Raw genomic sequence first — 13,191 nt, forward strand, 5'->3', positions numbered from 1 at the left:
GTCCAGGCGTAAGCTTAGTCCGGACTAAATCAGGGACTAAACCTCAAAACCAGACTAAGTTGCGTTTCACAAAAAAGCGTAAACTTAGTCGGGACTAAATTTGGGTTTTAATCTACGCCTGCTAATGGGTAGGCGTAAGTCCTTAGTCTGTGCACAAAAATGGCGAGTGTTTTGTTTCTAAGGCAAAATATATAGATAGTTTTATTTTTTGGTTTGTTTTGTGTGTTATTTGTACTTGTACGTATAACTTTATAAAATACCTATTGTTCGATAACTGTCTCTATTTCTAAATAAATTAAGATTAAATCAATTTGATAAATAATGGGCTCACCTTATTAAACGTATTTAATAAACATTACTACTCGTAATGAAATTTACCTAAAGTGTGAAGAATGGGTATACCCAAATAAATGATATAAACACAATTATTAAAAAAATGCTTTATTTCTAAATTAAACATTTATTCCCCAAGAAGATAGATGTATATAAGTACGAATAGATTATTGATTTTTTTTTATCAATTCTCAGTAAGCATGAACTAGAATTTATTGTTTCTAATCAAATTTGAACCTGTGAAACGAAACTGATTTCAAAATTATGAATAGGAGCAACTCAAAACGTTTACATTTGTAATTTGTCCTTGTGTGTGGTTGTTTGTTCTTTACATATACATGTATTACTGAAAACTTTACAACACGTATGCATTATCATTTTCATTTTTTTTTTTTTGCTCCTAGTATCTTTACAAAACCGTATGAAAGCTACATGTATTTTGGAATGTTTATGAACTCGCATTTAGATACAATCAATTTTTGTTTGTTAAAATATTACTTAAAAATATGTTTTAGAAGCGTGCAGAGTGTGCATCAATTTTAGATCTGTTGACAAGCGTTTGTCAAGGTTATCGATTATTATAAAATTTCACATGCACACCTTGAATTTTTGGAAATCAAATTCATTAATCTTATTAATTATAGGATGAAGTGATCAATTGCGTTCATGTTTAACATCGATCGTAATTCTTTTTAAAAAAAAGTATGGGGCACATGTACTATCAATGATCTCCGTGCATATTCATATGCATTGTTTATTTGTACTCATTTAATTGAATTGATCGTTAATTACTTGAATTCATGATAGTTTTGTTTCATCACATTTAAGATGTACGTATATCAAGGGATTTTTCTTTATTTCGAAGTTGTCGACTTGCAATACGAAAGCGTTGTTTTAGCAGTTTTACAACAGTGTGCATTATTTTCAAATTTAACTAGCTTGCATTTGTCATACTTATTATATAAACAATTGTATACACCCCCATCACAATAACCCAAAGCAGATATGGAAAAAAGTAAAACTCACAAGCACTTATTAAAACGGCCAAGATTCAAAATGTCTTATCCGGAAGGGGATAGGGGATTTTTTTTAGATAAGGCATCTAAAAAAATCCCCTATCCCCTTCCGGATAAGACATTTTGCATTTTCCATTAAACTTGTAAAAACCTTTTATTTATAAAACTTTCTTTAAAAAGGAAGAAAGTAAAACTCACATGCACTTGTTTAAATCGCAAAGATGCAAAATGTCTTATCCGGAAGGGGATAGGGGAATTTTTAGATGCCTTTTCCATTAAACTTGTAAAAACCTTTTATTTAGAAAACTTTCTTTAAATAGGAAGGGTGTTCTTAGATAACTGCTTTTATATCTTTACTTTAATCAAAATACTGTATACAGGGTTATATTTCCGTCATTCTACACTTGCAAACAGTTTCACTCGGTCGTGACTTCGCCAAGTCACAGCTGTTACCTAAGTTACTTAATATTAGATATTGAAAATCAACATAACTTTGCCCGCTGACAACGAGGGTGAAATGATTGAAAATTAAACAGGGCGAATTATTCCCTGTTTATGGATGGTGTACATTACTTTCAACCCCCCCCCCCCCCGAAAAAAACAAAACAATCGATCGATTTAAACCAAAAATAGGAAAGGGAGTTGGGGAGACCCAGGCCTCAAATGTTTATAATTCCTGTCTTGTTAATTGTTGATATTAATATCTTTCAAAACTATTATCATTTGAATCGCAGAAAACCAAAAATCGTTTCCATGTCATTGTCTACATTCTTTCAATTTTGGAACAGAAGATGGACAAGGTTCATGTAATATTATTCATACAGTAGATATTTTCGATTTCAGTTGGTTGCTGTTATACTCATGGTCATATTATTTTCTATAAATAATATAGTGAATTAAAAAAGAATCAAGCCTTATCCCAGCATCTGAAAATGTCTAAAGATCTACAGTGTCTATGAAGCATACTTCTCATTCTGCAGACATATTGGGGCATACCCACTGTACCTTGTCCATGTATTCTATAAATATTTGAAGTTTACACGAACATTGAAGTTAATTTCTATGTATTGTTTCGTTCAATCAACATGTAAGATTGTGCCTCAATATCATCTACAATGCATTTAATTGTCACATATTTGGTATCTGAAAACTCTTATATATACCGCTTTCATATCAACTGTTTTTCTCTAAAATTTCATTATGTTAAAAGAAGTGTATAGGCATTTGTTCTACTTTTATTTGAACAGCATGAACTATGCACATTCCGTGGTAAAGTATAACATGCATACTTTCGGGTACTACATGTACTATGAATTCGAAAATTGATCCACCACATATAATCATAGCCTCAAAGCAAAACAAAATACGATATGCGCATGCTTAGTACTCAGCGGAGATATCTAAGTTTTTCGACATTTAAACCCTAACTTACGCCTTTTTCAGAAACGCAACTTAGACCCGACTAAATATTGGCGTAACTTTGTTAGTCGGACTAACTTCAGCCCAGATTTACGCCTTTTTGAGAAACGGGCCCCTGATGATTTAACTGTCCTCATTGTCAGCATTAACACATCTCTTCTGTACGTTAACACAAAACAGGATTATAATCAGTATCATTTAGTCAATGAAAATTTTAGATGAGTGGCATTTTAAAATAATGTACGTGGACAATATGGAACAAAACATAGTGCAAACAATGTTCAGACGGCACATTCTTTTTTTCGTTCTTGAACTGTACACCATTTAAGCAACCTTTTTCACAATTTTCTTGTTATATAATTATTATGTATTCCTTTTTAGCAGTGTTTCATATAAGCCATGTTCAAGAGCTCGTGGTGTATATATATATATATATATATATATATATATATATATATATATATATATATATATATATATATATCAACGCTTCTGAACATGTTTAATTTTCACAGTTTTTCTGTTAGATCCTACTTCATTCTCTGCGTTACAGTGGTAACTGGCAAAGGTGTAATCAGCATCCAACTGAAAGTCCAGCGTAACAGAAATCCCTATTTTGATCTGTAACGGCTCTGTTTTCAGTTCGTACAAGAAAGTATCATTATTCTGGGATTTTTCAATTATACCGTTAACATGGTGGTATGTTCCTATTGTTATGTTATCCCTGGACCACGTCACATTGGGTGGAGGGACGGCATATACCAAACAGGACAGGGCCACTTTGTCTTGTTTTCTCCCCAGAATGGAAGCGCCATTTGAGATTTCATTTCCGTTACTTTCATCATGGACAAAGACGTCAGGAAAAACTAACAAAAATGTGTTTAACACATGAAATATTCTTTTAGCAAAAAATGCAAAACTATCCAACAAAGGGCTTGCAGCAACAAAAGAATAATAGAGTCAGACTCAATGTTTGAGTAGAGCACAAAAATGAAATATAAGTAAAGACAATTGTTAAAATTTATCTTGCTAGAGTAATTATTCAAAATGTAAAATCTTTCACTCACAGTCAACCCTGAGTGTGATGTTTTTCGCTACGGGTTTCTTCATTCTATAACTGTTTATTGCCTGACACTGATATATAGTATTACAGTTTCGGGATATGTTACGTATACCAAGCATGTTCCCACTGATTCCTATATCTATTTTACAAAATAAAGTGTTACCAACTGAAACAAATATTTCAAATTTACGCAAACATTATATAAACTCATAATAGTAACTAATTGGTGTTATTTTATGAAGAAGAAAGGAAAAAAATATATATTTGGCTTACTTTCAAATTTTCCCCCAGACACTGTTTGCTGGTATGCATACCAGGTAACTGTAGGTTCTGGATAACCGGTGGCATTACACCAAAGATGAACTGTATCGCCTACCTTGCTGGTTATGTTAGAAATGTCTGTCAGAATTGATGCCGACTCTTTTTTCCATGAAATTTAAACAAATCTAAATATAGTTCACACATGGATAGTTATTTTAAATAAGGATCTATTAAAGATACAAAAGTCGGGTATTTTTTAATAAAGATACCCTGAGGATACAAATATATTTTCCAAAATAAAATAAAGACTTCTAAGACACTGATCCTGTGTCGTGATGCATTTTTATAGATCCAAGAAATAATCACAATAACACCTACCTTTCGCTTTCAGAATATATTTTCTAAATGTTTTCTCCCCAGCTGTGCATAGATAATTTCCTTCATCATTCTTTGACATTTTCGTCATCTTTAAATTATATTCCTTCGATCTCGAAGAATCAATTAATATTCTGTCTTTAAAAGATCTATTACCAAAGGTTATCTGAGTGCTACCTTGTTTCCAAGAACTCTAATTAGAAAAAAAATTAAATAAATAAAGAACATGGTCCAATGCCTCTGTCATTAATAAAACTTGCCGTTTAAAAAGCTTTACAAGAATTCATAGAAAATTATTTTTTTATCAAACAACTATGAAGAAAGTAATATGCTCTTTGAATAATTCTTTCCGCAGAGCAGTATAACATCTTTTTTTTTTCGGAAAAGCCGAAGAAGCGTAATCTGAGACAGATATCTTTTACTAAAATTTCATTTCATTAAATTGAACAAACTACACAAAATAAGATAAAACTAATCTTAATAAAAAGACAATATTAACAATTTATTTCAAATGCTAACGTTTTAAAGAGGTATTGCAACAATGCACTTTAAAAGATTACTTAATCTAAAACATTTTTTTTAAGTGCGTAAAATTTTGGACCCAGTTTAAAAGTACTGAAGTACTGACGGGAGTTGATTTTATCGATTATCAATTATTCTAAAATCAACTTATCTTGCGTGGCAATTAGTTTCTAGTCTGTATTTAAATTACGCACTTTTTTATATTATGAATTTTAATTAGACTTTTCAGACAAGAATTTAGAGAAACCTCGTTTGAATCATGTTGAGTAATATTTAAAGAAAGAATTTAAACTTTGTATTAGTAATCGAAACAATTCTAAAAATTGTATGGATCCAAGCACTATTGATATTGAACTCCAGTCTCGTTTCAACGAGACGCTCAGCTGTCTCCGTTAAACTCCGACAAGCAAGAGAGCCTCTCTGTTTGTCGGAGATTTACGGAGACAGTCGTGCTTTTGGTTGAACGAGACTATATTAAACTCTGGCGTAGGGATACACGAGACTACATAAATATCTAAATTGTTCGTATTATATAAAATCTTACTTTTTTCAAAGTGTTTATAGATAAGTTTCCTTGAAAAACAATGCTTCAGCATACATTACGTCGAATTTTTCTATTATATTCAAGAACTAAGACTTGTCAGCGGTGATGATTTGTGCTTAGGTCCAAACACTGTTTCACTTTCGGTTTGCCAGAGTAACTGCATAGGAGAGTTGATTAAAATCAACTCCCAAAAATAAATTATATCATTTAAAGCGCGTTGATATGGTCGATATCAAGGCGTTTTGAAAAAAAATGCGCAGGGTCCAGTCAAAGTTAAGATTCACAATCTGATAGATATTTTTTTTTAACGTGGTATGGCTCGATAGGACATTACATGTAACAATTTACACATGCAAAACAACAGTTCAAGAGTTTTTTGAGATCATTTATAAAAATATCACATGAACTGCACATATAAGCCACAATCTAACAAATCTTTGTTATGTGCATGTTAACAAAAGCATATGTCATTTTTGGGGGTTTTTTAAATTTACATTTCAATGTAAGAAAGAATATTTCGTTTTTAGACATAAAATGAATGTGAGAAACGCCAGGAACTGATTTTTTTATGTTCAAAACGAATTTGCAGATAGAAAAATCAGCTTGAAAAAGATTTTGTTCCAGTTTAATGAAGCACTGTAAACAAAAATGGCACGAACCTTGTTTACATGACAAAGAACTGTGAGCTCTGTATCTTATAACTCTACGAATGACAATCAAATTTTGTTTGATCATTTAAAATGCATTATTAAAACATTCGTTGCAACATTAAAAAAAAATACTTACATTGAAATTATTGTTGTTCTTCGTGTAAAGCAAAGCGTAAGATGCAAGCAAAACTTTAAGGTGTCTAAACACACCCATATTTATCTTTAAATCGGTTAATTTTCTAAAACTTAGCAGTTTGTTTAAATTTCACAATTTAATTTTAACTATTTTTTAAAGGTTCTGATTGATGAATATTTTTTAGATACGCTGGGGTGCAATATTAATTTTATTAACTTAAGCAAAATTGCTCTAGAGACTTACTTTGTTAAAATCATCCACTGTGCAGTATAATGGATAGGTCAAATCTTCTCCCAGATCGTATGTCACCAATTCTAAAGAGTTATTTTTAAAAAGTCTCAATGTAATTTAGACGTTTCCAATACTAGCTTGTTTATGATGTGAGCAGGTATTAGAAGAGGTCTGTAATGTGCTTCATCGCCCAAATAAGCAACGAGGTAAATTGCTTTGTGATATTAAATGCAATCTAATGCACCCCGAGCATACACAATCTAAATCGATATAGTGTCACTTGTATTTAGTTATTCAGAAAATTTGGAAAAACTCCTTTTCTATATTTTTCTTTCACCTTCCTTGGTAGGGAACTGTAGCATTCTTTGCTTTTACCCAATGCTTTGTGTTCTAGAGAATAATTTCTAAGGGAGGGGCATCTATTCACCAAGCACCTTAAATCATTATTTATAAATTCCATTTTTATTATATGTGCATAGTTCTTAACAATAAGCGTGGCAATATCTTTTGATCATGATTGAAATCTTTGACATAACGGTTCATTTTTATTTTGATACTTCTTCATGTTATGCTGATTAAGGAATTGTCCTTATACGTCATTTAATGATAGTACATTGATATTATATGATGGCATTTTACCATTATGTGGTTTACGTTGACATTATATCCTAGTTGTTTATTATATGATAATATTTTAATATCATATACTGAATATTGTTTAACCGATATATCCTCAAAGAAAGATAGGGCCTTTTTTGAACCTTGTACCCTTCTTGCAAAAAGATTGTATTGAAAAAGTACGGGAGAGTTACTGATTTGGGGTTAAATTTGTTAATAATTTAGAATGTTTACTTTTTTACAAATGAGATTAATTTATTGCAAAAATAGGATTATTCATAGCTTTATTAGGATTAAGGGGACTTTCTTGAATTGAGCAGAACCTTTTAGAAAAACTATGACCACTAAGTATTATGAACTTTAAAAGATTTTAAGGGTCATAACCTATAACTACTAAATTTAGCATGTCCTTGAACTACCAATGTATCAGTTTCAAAATGGAGGAGGTAGTATGGTTTTTTTGTTTTGTTTTTTAAAAAAAAAAGGGATTAGTGCTTGTAAATTTGTAATCGGTTTCTGGAACACAGTTCCTAATTCGTGCGTTGTAAACATCATTTCTTTTTTGTTCATAAAATTTGTACCAGAGCACACGTTTAATCAAAAGGTAATTAGGGATGTGCAGATTAGTACATTAAGCTAGGGACAATACCATGTGTTTGTATTATAACTTCAAGGATCTTACGAAAAAGCAACTCCTAAAGAAGGACAAAACCCCACTAATGCAAAGTATAATTATAAAAATAATGAAATATTAAAAAAAATATCTTGGAACAATCCTGACTTCTATAAGAGATTAACACATCCTTGAGTCCCTATCTGTTTATCTACGACATTGTCTCTTACACTTAAATACACTGCCTTCACCATTCAGTTTTTGAATGCCGATTATTAATTTACATCTTCAGTGAGATCTGTAAAGTTAATTTTTAATGCCAGTGTCTTGATTTTATAACTTATCAAATTAATTGTCAATTAGGTAATGCATTCAATGCAGGAGTAAAGATGTTTCAGGAAGACAACATTTTCCTTTTAAACACAAGAAAATGCGTATTAAAGAAAAAGGTGCAACATGTATACGACTTTATGCGCTTTTGTCGACGTTCGTATGTATAAACGTTTGGGAAATGGCGTTATAACCGATATTCCATTGCATAAACCTCTATAACACCACATTTCCGGTTTTATACCTCTAGTAGGATTCAGTTCCTTGTTCCTTGCTCCAGAGAAGAATTATTCGGCAATACAATTCTATGGTTTTTTCAAATATTGTACATATTTTACAAAAATATTCCTCAGCCCGAGCTCACATTTATAGTTTTTATAACATATTTAGTTTATGTCTAGCAAAATAATGAAATATCATCAGCTTTTCAGCATATTAGGACAAAGCATCGGTTTAAGTACAAGTATATAATATCAAAGTGATACGAAATAAGAAAAAACCTAAAGTTTCGAAGTGTAATCAGTTAACATAATGTAAGTAAATAATCTATCAACACAATATGCAATATCTGCATATGAAGAAAACGTATCATCGTGTAGTAAAAAAGTAATTGTAAGCATGTAATGACGTAGCATCGACATTCAGATAACAACTCTAAATACAGATCACAGATGTATCAGCATTTAAAGACAAAGTTTGCGTAAATTATGAAGTAATCATGACGTATCGTGAAATTCTTATGAGTTTTACTCGAAATGTTGTTGAGACGTTTCATAGCTTGGCATAACAAGGGTCTAGTTCATAAGCATTTCATTAATATCTTACTTCATTCTACCAACAATGTTTTGAAATGAATCATCATTAAACAAAGTAGTAGATGAAGTCAACGTACCTGGCTCTGCATCGATGACACTAAATAGAGCTAATATACAAAACGATGCGTACATATTCAAAGTATTCTATAGACTTCCATTGACCTCTGCTTTAGTTTTCCGTGTTTTGCTTGTAAATAATGATTTATACATGTATATCATATTTCCGTACCTCGCTGTGCCTTACACGGTAATAGTTCCTCGTTTAGAAATATTGTTTATATTCATCGTATAACTTTATTAGATAATATGCACTGCTTTCATGCGAACTTTGAAACTTGTGTGACCAAATGTTTTATATGTTTGTATGCTGCAAGTCAAGCTCGCTGTTAAAAATCCTAAAGAAAACATGAGCGTATATACTTTTTGTTGTAAATCCTCTTGTTTCTTTAAATTCTTTGAAGTATAATTGCAACCATTAGATGATGTAAAATCATGTATATTTCTGTAGTTATAGTTGTTGGATTGTCCAGAATTTCGTCTTTTGAACATTATTCCATAGATGGCTACTTGTTCATCAATATAAAAAGATTATGGTTTATTTTAAATATTTTTGACACCTAAAGATAAAGCCTCTTGTAATCCTGTATACATGTGCATTCATGTCTTAGAAGTTCTGTTTATATGCATGTATTGCATGAAAAAGTGATAGTAACAAACCGTCACCCATCTCAAAAATCCATAAAACGAAATATGAATTCAAAGCAGAACAAAACGGACCTCCAAACAGATAGAGGTGGGATCAGGTGCCAAGGAGGAGTAAGCATCCTCTGCTGACCGGTAACACCCGCCGTGTGCTGTTTGTTGTAATCAGGGAAAAAATCCAGAAAAGTCCGTAAACAATTAGGTAATTAATTATGGTCTAACAATTAGTATGAAAAACGTCAGTCAGCATGCGACAAAGTGGAAGATTGTATTTGCTGACAAGGTCGCTGTAGCGACCATAGAACCTACGAAAAGATGAGTTCAAACGAGACTGTTGATACTCCAGTTTTATCAACTTGTTTGTCATTAGCTTGCCTCGCCTTAGAAAATGTTCATACGAAAATCATGCCCTTGCGTATCGATTTATTTTCCCTCTTATCTCCGACTACCGCCATAATAGTTGTCGATTTTTATTGTTCTGCTCATCGCTACACATCCCCTATATAAGGCCGAGCGCACTATTCATGCTTCACCGCATTCAGGTATTTCATACACCCAAACACGTTACCTTGGACGAAAAGTTGTGTGGAAACGCGATTTGAACAAAAGTAATACGACAACCACTGCACTGGCAAGGAATATCCAATGAACGACGAAGCAAGACAGACTGAAATCCAAATTCCTCGATATTAGTTGTAGACTATTTTCCAGTGTATTTTATAACAACGCACATGCGCAAACCACACACTGTGGCAGATCGAGCAATGTCAATGATCGCATCGATTTTCGAAACGAAGCGTTTTTGTAGGAAACCGATGGAAACGATGTTACGTCGTTACTTTTTTTGGATTTACTATCATTTAGCTACTGTGTTAGATGTAGTGCCGCTGGGGTTTCAAAAAGATGCAGCAAACTCTGTATATACGTCATCCGTGTTCCATGTCCCTGCGAAGTAAGACAGCAATATCTGTGCAAAATAATACCGATACCTTGAACATTCTTTCAAACAATAAATGTATTTTTTGTTTTATCGATTGTTGTTTCCTTTATTCTTTATTACAAACGTTTTACTACAATGTAAAGTTCATGCATTTGTAAGTCCGTGCAACCTAAATGCCTTGATCGGAAAGCAACCGACCATAACTTTCTCAACCGATATATATACCCCAGTGGCAGTAGAGCAGCGATCGAAACTATAGTCTGTCCCAAGTTATTGCTTCCATCACTTTTTGATGATTTAATTAAAAAAAAGCACACTCCTTTGAAAGAAATACAGTTGAAATCGATGAAAGAGAATATATCCAAAATATCTCCATTGAACAATTATCATTTTTCACGTATAAAAGTTCACAGGAACGAAAACAAATTTCTTACGGAGGAAATGTTTACATCTTTTCTCCATTCGGAAGTACTTGGGATACCTCGCGCAATTTTTCAACGTTATCATCCGGGCTTATTTATGACTGATGCAATGCAAAATCTTAATGTTGTTAAAGAACAATTTGTGCCCATTGGAATTCGTACTGATTGTTTGAAGACCTGGTCTCCAAAAACTACAAAGATATTGTCTTTCATAAATTCAAGCATCTTTTTAATGTCAACTTCAGAGTACTTGTGTATGCAATCAGAATAGTAACTAGATACGATCTCGTTAAGAGTAACGAGTAGGTCTTCCGTTCAATTTTTAAACGATACGATTAAAATATCAATGAAATTTCAGAATTCCACCTCGAACACTCCATTTCAGATAATGCATACGATTGTCAATATCCTTTAAAATGCTTAACAAAGAGATTTGCTTTTTCACATATTGCATATTAAAGATTTAAGAGTTTAGTCCCCTAAAATCAATAATTACGTCATCAATGGGTTTAAAAATGAGTTTTACAAACTGATACTGTTACGATCAATAACTTTGTTTCTACAATGCATTACAAAATCTTGATTGATTTTAAGGTATGTGAAAAAGACTTTACGAGTGGCTTAGCACCTTATGTAAGGGACCAGCCCCTTTTTCTTGAGTTCATTCAAAAGGTCTGACAAATACTAACAATTTTTGTTCTTACAAGTATCTAAAATTGTTGTTCATTTTTTTTTTATACAGATGATTAAATATTTTAGGGGCCAGTCCTCTAGATCCTTAATGGGGACAGACGTTGGTATTTTGATTGATGGAATCGATGAAAATCATTAATGCAAGCATTTTCTCTTCTAATATGCTTAACAAAATATGACTCCTTCTCTAGATATATTGCGTCAAAGTTGAAGTACTTTGGCCCCTATTCTTGGTGTATTGCATCAAAGTTAGAGAACTCTTGGCCTCTAAAGATCATCCCTAATTACGTCATAAATGGGTGTTACAATGTTTTTTCTAAACGAAAATTGTTAAGATCAACAGCTTTGCTTCTGTAATGCACTAAATTCCTGATCGTTTTTAAGTTACTTGTAATAGACTTTACGAGTCTCTTAGCCCCTAAATAAAGAGACCAGCCCCTTTATTTTGATATTACACGAAAGGTCTCACAAGTACAAAAAAAATTTTGTTCTTACATCCATCTAAAAATTATTGTTCATTTTTTAGATACAAATGATTGAATATTTAGGGACCAGCCCTGTAGATCCTTAATGGGGACAGAATTTGGTGTTCTGATTTATGAAATCGATTGAAATCATTTTTACAAGCATTCTCTCCTCTACAATGCTGAACAGAATATGTCTCCTTCTCTAGATAAATTGGGTCAAAGTATGAGAACTTTGGCCCCTAAAAATCCCTAATTACGTCATAAATGGGTGTTGCAATACGTTTTCCTAAAAGATATTGTCACGTTCAATACGATCTCGTTTCGAGTGACGAGTAGGTCTTCCTTTCAATTTTTTATCATCCAATCCATTCGAGAAAGATGTCATCAGACGCAGAATTGTAAGCGCAACTTAGAAATCATGTTTAAAAATTAGTCTAAGGTCATTTTAACACGATTTCATTAAATTTAAAATTTTCGAAAAATTTAAAATTCATCCAATCCATTCGAGAAAGATGTCATCAGACGCAGGATTGTAAGTGCAACTTAGATATCATGTTTTTAAATTAGTCTGAGGTCATTTTAACACGATTTAATTAAATTTAAAATTTTAAAAAAATTTAAATTTCATCCAATCAACTCAAAAAAGATTTAATCAGACGCCAAATTGTAAGCACAACTTAGATATCATGTTTGAAAATTAGTCTGAGGTCATTTTAATAAAATTTAATTAGATTTAAAATTTTTGAAAAATTAAAAATTCATTCAATCCATTCGAAAAAGATGTCAACAAACGCAAAATTGTAAGTGCAACCTAGATATTATGTTTTGAAATTAGTCCGTGGTCATTTTAACACGATTTAATCAAATTGAAATTTTCAAAAAAATTAAAATTCATCCAATCAATTTGAGAAAGATGTTATCAGACGCAAACTTGTAAGCACAACTAAGATATCATGTTTTAAAATTAGTCTAAGGTCATTTTAACAGGATTTGATTAAATTTAAAATTTTGTGTTTTGGCCCCTCATTTAAAGTGCCAGCC

The 13,191-nt window shown here is 32.0% G+C and overlaps 2 protein-coding genes across 4 annotated transcripts in view; both read right to left on the reverse strand.

Moving 5' to 3' along the window:
* The window catches only part of LOC105330768 (uncharacterized), a 171,858-nt gene that overhangs the window by 94,388 nt on the left and 64,279 nt on the right, over positions 1-13,191 (reverse strand). The gene's annotated exons all lie outside the window — the stretch shown is intronic.
* LOC117689033 (limbic system-associated membrane protein-like) lies at positions 1,492-9,213 on the reverse strand. The gene is made up of 6 exons (XM_034468628.2): positions 9,004-9,213; positions 6,563-6,633; positions 4,471-4,660; positions 4,105-4,251; positions 3,836-3,970; positions 1,492-3,634 (listed from the first exon to the last, which is right to left on the reverse strand). Exons 1-6 carry the CDS (start codon positions 9,056-9,058, stop codon positions 3,252-3,254), a joined length of 981 nt encoding a protein of 326 aa, XP_034324519.2. The 5' UTR covers positions 9,059-9,213; the 3' UTR covers positions 1,492-3,251.

Source organism: Magallana gigas, chromosome 6 (assembly GCF_963853765.1).
Source record: "Magallana gigas chromosome 6, xbMagGiga1.1, whole genome shotgun sequence".
Taxonomy (NCBI): Eukaryota; Metazoa; Mollusca; class Bivalvia; order Ostreida; family Ostreidae; genus Magallana; species Magallana gigas.